Source organism: Meriones unguiculatus, chromosome 3 (genome assembly GCF_030254825.1).
Source record: "Meriones unguiculatus strain TT.TT164.6M chromosome 3, Bangor_MerUng_6.1, whole genome shotgun sequence".
Classification (NCBI taxonomy): Eukaryota; Metazoa; Chordata; class Mammalia; order Rodentia; family Muridae; genus Meriones; species Meriones unguiculatus.
In genome coordinates this window covers 1,773,925-1,786,201 of record NC_083351.1, presented here as the reverse complement: position 1 = coordinate 1,786,201, position 12,277 = coordinate 1,773,925, and the positions used below count along the sequence as shown (strand labels likewise).

General features: G+C 54.4%; 1 protein-coding gene across 9 annotated transcripts in view; it reads right to left on the bottom strand.

Annotated features, from left to right (window-relative positions):
• Prdm16 (PR/SET domain 16) overlaps positions 1-12,277 on the bottom strand; it is a 310,338-nt gene that overhangs the window by 37,385 nt on the left and 260,676 nt on the right. For 6 of the 9 annotated variants that reach the window (XM_021655376.2, XM_060378940.1, XM_060378942.1 and 3 more), the window contains exon 4: positions 9,177-9,314. In XM_021655376.2, the coding sequence (XP_021511051.2) occupies positions 9,177-9,314 (138 nt within the window). The remainder of the gene's footprint in view (positions 1-9,176; positions 9,315-12,277) is intronic. The other 3 variants (XM_021655353.2, XM_060378943.1, XM_021655360.2) reach the window with 1 other exon arrangement.

Below are 12,277 nucleotides of genomic sequence, written 5' to 3'. Positions count from 1 at the left end.
GACCCCAGGGACCCCTGCCGGGGGGACAGACCCCAGGGACACCTGCTGGGGGGGACAGACCCCAGGGACACCTGCTGGGGGGGACGGACACCTGCTGGGGGGGACAGACCCCAGGGACACCTGCGGGGGGGACAGACCCCAGGGACACCTGCCGGGGGGACAGACCCCAGGGACACCTGCCGGGGGGACAGACCCCAGGGACACCTGCCGGGGGGACAGACCCCAGGGACACCTGCCGGGGGGACAGACCCCAGGGACACCTGCGGGGGGGACAGACCCCAGGGACACCTGTGGGGGGGACAGACCCCAGGGACACCTGCCGGGGGGACAGACCCCAGGGACACCTGCTGGGGGGGACAGACCCCAGGGACACCTGCTGGGGGGACAGACCCCAGGGACACCTGCTGGGGGGGACAGACCCCAGGGACACCTGCGGGGGGGACAGACCCCAGGGACACCTGCCGAGGGGACAGACCCCAGGGACACCTGCCGGGGGGACATATCCCAGGGACACCTGCCGGGGGACAGACCCCAGGGACACCTGCCGGGGGACAGACCCCAGGGACACCTGCCGGGGGGACAGACCCCAGGGACACCTGCCGGGGGGACATATCCCAGGGACACCTGCCGGGGGACAGACCCCAGGGACACCTGCCGGGGGGACAGACCCCAGGGACACCTGCCGGGGGGACATATCCCAGGGACACCTGCCGGGGGACAGACCCCAGGGACACCTGCTGGGGGGGACAGACCCCAGGGACACCTGCTGGGGGGGACAGACCCCAGGGACACCTGCCGGGGGGACAAACCCCAGGGACACCTGCTGAGGGGACAGACCCCAGGGACACCTGCTGCTCCAGGAGGCCTTGCAGGGCCCATCCAGCTGCCCCAGGCTGGCCTTCTGCACTGCTGGAGGGGTCCACGGCAGGAGAAAGGACAGAAGAAAGAGCACTTTAAGGGAAGACAGCCTGGCTTAAGCATAGGGACAGAGGTGAATAGCCTGTCCTGGGGTGAACGGCAAACAAGCAACGCCTCTGTTCCCGATCACCATCCTGGCAGAGGTGTGCCCTCCAGAGACTGAGGGGAGCCAGCTGCCTGCCCTCCCCCCTGGGAACACTGCCCTACTCCAGGCACCAGCAGATAGCCCCAGAGCGAAGCCTGTGCGTTGCTCCCCAGTGCCCATGGCTGTCACTCCAGAACACCTGGCAGCGGAAGTCCGCACTCAGGAGTCTGCAGGTAGACGGGTATCTTATCAGTGGCCACATTCCTTCCCCAGCAGTCCCCAGCAGTGACTTGCTTGGCTGGGCGGTACCCTCAGGGAAGGTAAGACAAAGAGGTTTTAAAATGGAGACTAGAAACGAGATCAGAGTCCTTGAATAAAACCAACAGTCTCCAAGACCCCGGCTTTATGTCATCATACTGCGGCCAAGGGACTCTTCTTTTGGAAGGTCAGACTCCAGCCACCCTTGCTTCCGAAGGGGATCCACCCACAGCTGCCCAGAGGAGCTGCTGCAGCCACATAAGCACCCCCTGAGCTGGAGGGGGGCTCAGCTGTTACAAGCTCACCCACATTTCCCTCTGGCCACAGCGCGAAAACACAAGAATTCAGCAAATGCATGCTTTGTGCTTACAGCTCAGCCCCGGCGTGGTAGGTAACCTGGTGCTGGGCACAGGGCTGAAAGAGAGGATGATGAGAACCTGGGCCCTTGAGGTCCTGGTTAGAGTTAGAACTTGCCACCACAGGCCTTCCCTCCGCCTGTAATCATGCATGGGCCACGGCTACCTTGCCAAGGTGTCCTCCTACCACCCGACTCTGGGTGCCTATTCCAAGGTTGGAAGGTAAAGGGGGAGCACCCTTCCCTTCCACCCCTCCCAGACTGCCTGCCTTCTGGCCTGCTTCCCCATCACCCCCTGCGTAAGCTGCCTGGCTGTCAAGGCCCCTCTGTACAGACCCCACTGCTTCCTCTCTGGGTACAGGAACCTGGAGCCTTGCCACCCAATTCCGGTTCTGAGAGCTATATGGCCACCAGCTTCTTTCCTGATTCCTCTGGTGGCCAGTCCTCCTGGGGCCATTTCTGACCATCCCAAGCCCCCATTTCTGGGGACACTGGGCCCCCTGACCCCTACTTTGGCTCTAGGCCCAACTTCCCTCTCTGGTCCCCGGTGAGGACTACAGGGAACCCTGGGGCTCCACACCCTCCCCCACCTTTGCTTCTGAGCTCACCAGGCCTCCAGGGAGCTCTGCTCCGGTTCTGAAGAGGGAGCCTCTGGGGACCCTCCCTCCAGCATGGACACTGTACCCGGAGCCACAAGGGGCCCCAGGCCTTCCTTCCTCAGCCTGACGGAATGGCCATGCGACCCCTGTCAGGGACATGTGGGGGACACAAAGCAGTGGCAGGCAGCTGCGGCCAGCAGGACTTTGAGCCCCCCCACCCCCACCCACCCCACCCCTGACGTAATTAATCAATCTCTATTAGCGCTAATTGCAGGGGCCAGGGTGGGGCGGGGCGAGGTGTCTCAGCTTGCCTGCACCCGGAAGGCTAGGGCAGTGACCAGGCGTCTTCAGACTCTCCTGAAGTTTTGGCCCTGCCTTAGGCAACCACAGGAGGTGGATACAGGAGCCAACCCATGCGTTTATGACCCGTTCCAGGAGGCACAAAGGCCTTATCAGCCAGGCATTCTGAGAAAGGTGGTTCCTGCTCTGTGGGCCTGGGTGACTCTCCTTAACAAAGGCCTCCTCAGTAGGAACTGGTGGCGTGGACAGGGGTGCCAGGTTGAGGGGGACAAGGTGGGGATTACACATTGCTGCCCATTGTATGGCCCAGGCCCCTTCTGTGCCGGCCTGTGACAAACTATAACTAGAACCCTTATTAAGAACCTTGCAGTTGACTTATCACATAGCCTCCATCTAGAATGTTCTGGCCCCCTGACCATCAGTGTCACGAGATGCTAGCCAGGCTGCCACTAAGTTTTCACAAGGACAATAAGAAAGCATAAGTTTGATGCCCTAGCCCCCAGCAGCAGCCTGGGGTACAGGGTGGGTTGCTGCAGGGAAGGCTCAAGCTGCCTTCTCTCTAAACCACAGTGCCACACGTTTTAGGTACATCTGAGTTCTGGGGTCCTGTCACCACAGGTCACATGACTACTCCTTGTCTGAGAACCTGAGGGTGGGAACCTTTCCCCCAGCAGCTGAGATGACAAGGCAAATAAATGGCTGCTGTCAGTGGCTCTCTAATAAGGGCACAGCAGACAGCCTGAAGCTGAGCCCTCATTCCCCGACCCCAGCTTCCCTTATCCGGGCCAGCGCCGTGGCTTGCAACCGTGCTTCACGCAGCCCAACTGTCCGCCTTTCCCGCTGCTGCCCAGACACAAAGAGGTGTCTCTGTGTGGGTAAGGGAAACCTGGGGCCTTGCCAGCAAAGGTACACACCTACCTGCAGATCAGGCTCAAGCTTTTCATACAAATGAACACCCAGAAAAGTTTACGGTGACCGTCAGCTCCCAGCGCCTTAGGGCCCTAGGCCTGTACCGAAAATGCTGTTTAGTGAGTAAGACCAAAGCCCCAGGCCTGCTTCAACTTAGCATCCTAGCATTGGAACAAATAAAGCCCCTGCAGGTGACTCAGGAAGAAACTGAGCAGAGCACAGGTGTGAATCCAGTGGATGCGCACGCGGCTCCTTTCTTTGACCATGCTATTACTCAGCAGTGTCCCCACGTGGCGTGGTCCCTGCACCACACGCCTGGCCAGATCAGCTTCATCCGGGCCCAAGCCTTTATCATTTTGTTACTTACTATATGTTCTGTCACTTAAAAATCTAAAAATTCCCATGTGTTTATTTCTTCCTTGATTGCACAGTTTGGATAAGGATTATAAAAATATAAAGTATTAGCCCACAGTTAAATAATCAATGCCATTATGTGGCTGAGTTTAATTGATGGAAGAGTAATTTTGACAGTTATTGTATTGTGACATCACCACAGCTGAAACCTGAATTTAAATTTAACTGCTCTCCAAAAAAAAAAAGAGGATCCTTTTGATTCACAGAGAGCCCTGGATAGGGTTTTCTGAATGAATTAATTAAAATGAATTTGACATGTATTTTTTTAAGGATTAAAAAAATTTAAATTGCATTGTCTGTGTGTGTGTGTGTGTGTGTGTGTGTTTGTGCATGTAGCTCTGAGGACAACTTGGAGAAGTTTGTTATTGCTTTCACTATGTGGGTTCCAGGTACTGAACTAAGGTCATCAAGTGAGGTGGCCAGTGCATTTACCTACTGAGACACCTCGGCCGGGGAGAGACCAGGAGAGCTGCCACGGGCCACTGGGCTTCCCTGGGCACACCGGCACTAGGTTTTTGTTAAGAAGCAAGGACAGCCCTCGTCCAATGCATTCGAGAGGTGCTGATCCCCTGCTGTGGGCAGAGCTGCCCCCTGAGCTTCATTGCTGTGGCCATCTCAGCCTTCTAGCTAGAGGGGGGACAGGGCATCCTGAGGGCTGCAGTACTGGGGTGCTGTGCAGGAGCACAGGTTTGGGCTGTTCTTACAGACAAAAGAGCTGGATCCTGGAGCAGCCTCTCCCAGGCTGCTGAAGAGCATGGCCTCCGCCAGCCCCCAACCTCAGCCGACTGACCAGCGAACACTCCTTCATCCGCCCCCACCGCCAATTGAGGCAATGCGCAAAAAGAGAGAGAACAGCCCTTCTGAGAATAGATCCCTGCTTACCCCCTGCTTCTTCCTGTGGGCACAGCACTTCCAAGCTTTCCTTTCCTTTCTTAACACTAAAACAAATTCAGAAACAGAGCCTGCTTGTGTTGCCTGAATGTTTCAGACCAACTCATTTGCTCATAACTGCGGGAGAAAAAAATCACACATCCAGGGGTGACCTGGATGTTCTGAATTTTCCAGAGAGAGAGAGGTCTTGACAGAAGGGGTTGGTGGGGGGGGGGACGCACCTCAGGTGAACAGAGTGAACCGAGAGGCCTGTGGGTGCTTGTTTGCCCTTGTAAGGGACAGCGAAAGCACCCCGAAATGGCTGCTCGTGACTGCTTGGCATCTGGACGTGTTCTACAGCTGTGACTTCACTATCCCCCAAATGCCAGGGTGAAGCCCTACCACCCACTTCTGCACTTGTTTTTACCAGATGGACCAGCCCAAAGCCTTTGCCTTTCAAAAGCAAGATCTTGAGGGTCCAGGAATTCTGTTGGCCTCTGTGTATACCGGAGGAATGCCCTTGGCCTAGCATGGTCTCTCCAGCTACCTGCCCCGCCTTCCCAGAACCATAAGGAAGATTCCCAGGTTTACTCAAGGGATGGGACCAGTCCTTCTCATGAGGTCCCCGGAAGGAGGACTCTTAGAGCTTCACAGTTCCCAGAGAGGAATGTCACGGCTCAGTTGGTAACTTGGGTACTAGTCAATGAGCACCTCGTACTGTCACTAGGCAGGATGGCATCTGAGATGGACGAGGGTCATGGAGCCCACCCGGGTAGCCCTACTGGAGAAAGGAGCCACCTGCTTCACATCTTTCCACAGGCACCGGGAGGCTAGATGCTGGAGGGAGGTTTCAGGAAAGCTGGGAACTGAGCCCAGCAGAGCCCTGGGCCTGACTCCAAAAGCTGCAGAGGAGCACATGAGACAACCTTTGTCTTCTGGCCCAATGCAGGTCTGAACATTGTTGCCCCAGCCTCTCCTGACAAGGCAAGGCTGGGGCGAGGCCACCTGGCTGGGCTGAGGGGACTCTCAGCATCTGGAGCTGAGCTGAACCAGGAGAAAGGTGGATTGCTGTGGTTTCCAGAGCCTCATTGGGTCACAGCCCCCTGCAGCAGCTGGCAGGACCGGTGCAGCCCTTGACAGTGACAGATTCACTTTCCTCAACATTCATTTGAGGACATGTGGGTCTCTCCCAAGGACATGGGACACCAGAAAGCCAGGTTCTGAGCTGACTCAAGCCCAAGCCTTGACCACCACAATGAGCGTAGGCCTAGGGATCCTGGTCCCCAACCTCGTGCTGACCTTCAGTTAACAGCCACCTTTCCTCCACAGGATGGACAGCTCATCTCTTCTGGTGACTGTAGCTCCAGAATTTTCTCTTAGGACACCGGGACCTTCTCCTGTTCTTACATCTCTTTTGGATATTGGAGATGAGGTCATGTATCTTGAACCTTGAACCAAGGCCTATCCATTTCTAACTTGCTGTATTTCCTCACCGAGTGCCCTGGGTAGTATGGCCCCATTTCTGCAATGCTGCTATTTGGGTGTTCGGTCACGGGTGCCTTCCTTCCAGGGTCTGGGGCATCCTGGGAATGCTGTGTGTGTGTGTGTGTGTGTGTGTGTGTGTGTGTGTGTGTGCTCACCATACGCATTAGGTATGTCCGGGCACCCATGTGTCCACACATGCATTGTCTACGTGTCCATTCCTAACTGCCTAATGGTTGTGCCATTGCTGACTGCCTAGAAGTCTTTGTAGACACTCTTGGGAGGGGGAAATAACCTGAGAAACACTACTGAGATTTTTCAGTGTTTCGTTCTCAAAGACAAGGATGTCCTCAGAACTCAGTTTAGTCCTGCATCTCTAGGAACTTTTATTTAGCCACAGAGAGGGTCAGAGTGCTACTCTGTGGGTCAATGGTCTCTACTGGATGGCCAGGGGTAGAAGGCTTATGTGGAGGCTGTGGCCATCTGGGGAAGAGTGAAGGACAGGGGAAAGGAAAGGGAGGAAAAGAGGGGCAGGTGTGTGCACTCATGCATGTGTGTGTGTGTGTGTGTGTGTGTGTGTGTGTGTGTGTAGACATATCTCTGTTTGGGGGGAGAACGACAAATAGCCTGAAACCTATTTTACCTTTCAGGAAGCCAGTTCATGTAACTGGTGAATATTTGCTGTGAGTCTGTGGGTTTCAGTAGATTTCAGAGTAGAGGGGTCTCAGTGTGAGATGTAGGGGCAGGAAATGTCCCAGGTTTGGGGGTGATTTTGGTTCTGGGCCATTCAGAAGATGGCATTTGCCTAATGCTCCAGTTCCTCTGAACACAAGGCTATTTTTTGTCCAGTTTAATCCAGGGAGAATTCACTTTGCAAGGCCATGTGGGAGACAGACAACCAGCAGGTAAGTCTGACCTGATGCTAGTCAGACAGTATAGTCAGGTGGGTGGCACAGGGCACAGGGCAAGGCTAGGCATGCTGTGGCTTTGGGTTATAAGGATGCAGGGACCTGACAGTTGTAACTCACCCTATCCTGGAGCATTCTTGCCCATGGTCAGAAATGAAATGCCAATTCCCTGCAAGCCAATCACTTCACTTTAAACTCACAAGGTAGTTTAAAATAACCTTCCCTGAAATGAGTTTTTTAAAAAGGCTTTGAAGGCCAGTTCTTCTTTGAAAGGATGACACTTTGTGTTTTCTAAAAGCTTGCCCCAAGAAGATTCATACCTCACTGTTTCTGTTAATCTGAGTTCTAGCATCTGTTTTCCAAGTAGCAAAACCTGCATCCTCTGGTCTCCCCGAACCTTGCAGAAGCCTGCCCTGCAAACAGCTGCAGCCCCCACCCCGCTGCTTCCCAGGACAGGGTGCTTGAGGAGGAGCACCGCCAAGCTCTGTGCACCTTAAATCCAGCTTTCAGGCACCTGTCTCTTTCTTCTAGAGGCAGAAAGTTTTCCTTCTATGTTCCATGTTAACATCACAATTGGTTCTGCACTTGAAGTTTCTTGGTTAGTCAGAAAGTTTTTTCTTTCTTTCTTTCTTCTTCTTCTTCTTCTTCTTCTTCTTCTTCTTCTTCTTCTTCTTCTTCTTCTTCTTCTTCTTCTTCTTCTCCTTCTCCTTCTCCTTCTCCTTCTCCTTCTCCTTCTCCTTCTCCTTCTCCTTCTCCTTCTTCTTCTTCTTCTTCTTCTTCTTCTTCTTCTTCTTTTTCCTGTTCTCAAAGTTTTTAGTTCCAGCTGAAGGTCATGGAAGTCTTTGAGGCAAAGGCCCTGGTCCCGGCTGTCTGGAACCAGCAGGTGTCTGGTGGACTCACCGCCTGGTCCAGATGGAGCCCAAGAGCTGAGGAGACTAAGCTTCTGAGGAGCACTGAGGCAGTGTGCAGGGTCAGAGGCCTCGCTACAGCTTCCTTGTTGTCTTTTTAAATGCAAAATATTTCTCTAGAGTCAAGAGCCTTGAACCACTTCAGACAACTTGCACAGGCTACACAAGAATGGGGTCTTTGTTACGTGGTCTTCACAAATCGTTTTAAAAGTAAATGGAGCCTTTTTTTTCTCCCAACAAAATCTTACATGTAGCCCTAAAGACATAGGCAGAATAAACCGCTCTATCGGGAGGGCTGGGAGCTGGTACCCAGAGGAACCCATGCTCTGCCAGCAGGAGGCTTTGCTGGAATACCGAGTCTGCAGGGTCAACCTTGAAGCTACAGAAGGGACAAAGCAGTGCTGGTCACAGTGCCCAGTGGAGTGGAAAGAAACTGCATATCTCCTCCCCTGATGGGGCTGGCAGGTCTGGACCCCCTGCTCTGGGAATGCAGTGGCCAGCCATGGAGCTGGAGGAGCCAGGGAACTTCAGAGTGTTCTTGCTCTGAGAAGCTACGCCCAGAACTAGTGGTTCCTCAGCCTTTGAGGGGACTGCAGCTGAGGTCAGTTTACTCCTAGGAGAAAGGAGACCATGCCAATGAAAGACCATTTTCTTGGCAGTAGGTCAGGCCACAGTTATGACTTGTGGGCTTGAACATTTTTCCTTAGCCTGGTCTAGGAAGCACCTGGCCAGTGCGGACCCTTTTGGAAACCTTGTTTGACCAGGGCTGTTGAGGCAAGATTCCTTCCATTGGTTCTTATCTGCTGCTCTTCCCTGTCTCCTGGCATTTGTAGGGAAAGTGGACCCCTGGACTTGGTGTCCTGTTTATTCCCTCTGGCCTTTAAAAACACGCTTTCAGTTCTCCAATGCCACCAGCCTTAGACAAGTTCTTCTGAACTTTGCTCTGAGGTCATCGCTCTCGTAGAGTACTCTGGAGCAGCTAAATTTTCCAGGTATCCCCTGCTGGGCATGAGTCAAATGGCCACTCCCGGGGCAAGACAGAGCTTGGCAGGTGGTCCAGGATCTTACAAGAGGTTCACCGACCCTCCCCTCAGCACTCAGCCACCTTGGTGTCCAGTCCCCAAGGACAGTCCCCGAAGACAGAAGCCCAGCTGACCAGCCTAGACCTACCTGCTCATTGATCTGACACATGGTGAGGTTCTGGTCGTCACAGGAACATGATACACGGATGTACTTGAGCCAGCTGCCGGCCCCCGCCTGGCTGGCATCCACGCAGAACTTCTCACTGCCCAAGTCTTCAGAGATCTGCTGGGGAAGAAGCAACCCGAGGTCAGAGATGCCCTGTGTGCAGTGTCAGAGGCCTCAGAGGCGTAGGCAGACGCCGGCAGGATGGCAGGTTGGCTGGGACCTCAGCCAGTCCCAGGCATTGGAGAGGCCCCATTCACCTAGCCCACCTGGTCCTGGGATCCTCCAGGAAGGAGACTGGTGGAAAGAAGAGGGTGCCCCCTCCTGTTCTTACAGAGCAGCTCACAGGCAAGTTAGGCAGTGACGAGCCCTAGCATTTTAAAACTTTCCAGTGAGCTGTCCAGGTGTGAGAAAGCAGAGCCTTCTGTGTCTGACACAAGCCCTCTGCTAAGGACAGTGGGTGCGCTGAGCCAGAAAAAGCAGTTCTGAAGGTAAAGGTGTTATCAGGGTGTGATAGCTGCACCTGAGTCTCCGTGTGTGTGCCAGAGTGCACATGTGTGCCTGTGTGTACCTGCTCCTGTCAGACTGCACATCACCGGAATGCCAGAAAAGCATTTTGTTCCTTTTAACTGGAACGTTTCAGTTTGACTGTGGCCAGAGGTCCTGCTTCCTCACACTGCAGGCGGCCCCAGCACTGGTTTAGCTTTGCTGCTGCTGCTGTCTTCTGAGCCTTGTCTGCTGACCTCTGTCCCCCACCCCCCACCCTGAGGGTTGCTTGCAAGAAGACCTGGACCACCGGCTGGCAGCTGCGGGTGCAATAGCGCCTTCCTGCTCCTGCCTGCTTTGCCCCGTGCCTATGGTAAGCCCTAACCAAAGCCTTTGAAGCCAGCAGCAACTGGGGTGGCTAACTGGGCACAAAAGTCAGATGGCTGAAGGGCGGAGGGTGGGTAGGGGTGTCCCGGGGAAGGTGTTTCCAGGTGGGAAGGGTGACCAGGTGGGTGGGGGAGTGCAGGCAGGCAGGATAAACGGGAGCCTGAGGGACCCAGCGAGGGTGGCAGGAGAGGCTCTATTCAGTGGACACGTCACTCTTCAGGATCCTTGTGCACCCAGAGCAGACACTGAGACTCTTGAAAAACATCAGCACACAGCAATGGGGACACATGCCTTGCCTCTGTTCCGTCTTCCCCAAGGACTTTGGTCCAAAGTCAGACCCTGAGCACACTGGCAGGAAGTGGCTCATCAGTCTTTCTCCCCCTCAGCTCGCTTCGTCTCTTAGTTGACGCCCATCCCTGACCCCCTGGGCTCCTGACAAAGGCGGCAATGAAGGTCTGAAGGTACCGAGTAGGAGAGACTTAGAACATGGATCAGATCCCAGCACATGGCTCTGTGGTTGTACACAGTAGCACACTGTAATGCCTGCTCCCGGGGCCCTGTGTGCCGCCTTGGGTCACAAGCGGATTCTCTGGAAGCTTTTCTTACCCATGGGGCAGCAGTGGCAGAAATGAGCTAAGCACCGACTCACCACTTGCCCCCACTTTGCCTTTTACCCCAGAATCAGAGAAGAGGCCTCAGCACTCCAGGCTGGCTGTGGATAAGGCCATGAAGAAGCTATGTTCTGGGCCTGAAGAAGACGGGGTGAGAGAGGCTCAAAGAGCAGATGGTAGCATGAACACACCTCAGAGGCTCGCCCCACCCAGCCAGGGATCCTGACATTCCTCTCAAAACTAAAACACTAGGCTTCACACACTGCTGGCAAAGCTGGGAGCCCAACTGTACTCCTCTGAGCTTAGGGAGCAGGCGAGGGGGGCAGGCTGCTTCCTGAGAGGCAGGACCCTCAACTCTAGAGACATTAGGACACAGGTGAGCCTGTCCCCTGGGGCTCAGGAGGTGCATGCCCAGAGAGATCTCCCAGGGATCTGAGCTCAGTAGAGGCTGTCTCATCCATCCGCCTAGAGTTCACTAAAGACCCTGCCCCTCGAGGGTTAGGTGACGCCTTCCCTGCTCCTTACATGTCCTTGGAGGCCTCTGCCTGCCATGCTCCGACCCAAACACCACTGGGTGACCCCACAGCCTGTGGGGTGGAGGCAGAGTGAACAGTGGCCACGTGATGAAGCCACGAGGGCTGATGTTCAGGAGGGCAGGCCTTCCATTCGCCAAGAAGTTGGCTCCGGCCACCAAGCCCAAAGAGGGAGCGCCCTCCTTAGTTGCCCAGTCTCAGACCCTCTTCCCAACTGCTGACACTGCAGGAAACTGCTGAGGAGGTCAGCCCATGTTAGTGAGACCTCTACCTCGCGAGGCAGATTGAGATGGGCTCCGGAGAGACCTTCTCCCTGCCAGAGGGGAAGGGCCTCCCCACGGGTCCCTGCCACACAGACTTCTGAGCAGGTGGAACAGAACCCCAGGTCCTGCCTGCCTACCTGCCCCTCACCCTGTGTTTCTTTCTCCTTCTCATCTCTCTGCCTCTGTTTTCCCCTTTGTGGTGCCGAGCCTGGGGAGCTGGTTAACCATGCTGTGAGTGACCGTGTCTGCATTCAGGGCTCGGTCCCCAGGACTTCCCTGGAGTTTGGCTGTCGATTTCTCATAGTTGAGGCCTATTTCCCCAAGAACAATCTTTACTAATTAGCTAGTAACCACTATGGTAAAGTGCTTGGGAGCTTGTTGAGGTCCAGATAACTATATGGATTCACATGTGTACATGCAAAGTGCATACATGTGTGCACATGGTTATGGGTATACATATACAGCTGTGCACCTCTGAAGGTATGTGTGTATAGGTCTATCTATCTATCTATCTATCTATCTATCTATCTATCTATTTATCATCCATCATGTATCTATCTATCTACCTACCTATCTATCATCCATCCATCATGTATCTATCTAATCTATCTATCTATCATCCATCCATCATGTATCTATCTAATCTATCTATCTATCTGTCTGTCTGTCTGTCTATCCATATATGCATGTACATATGCATATACACAAGAATCTCTACTTATGTGTGCACATGTGTGCATGCCTGCACTCAGGGGTCACAGTCATGAGTCAGCTGGTATATTTTTAAAAGAGACAAATTCACTCCT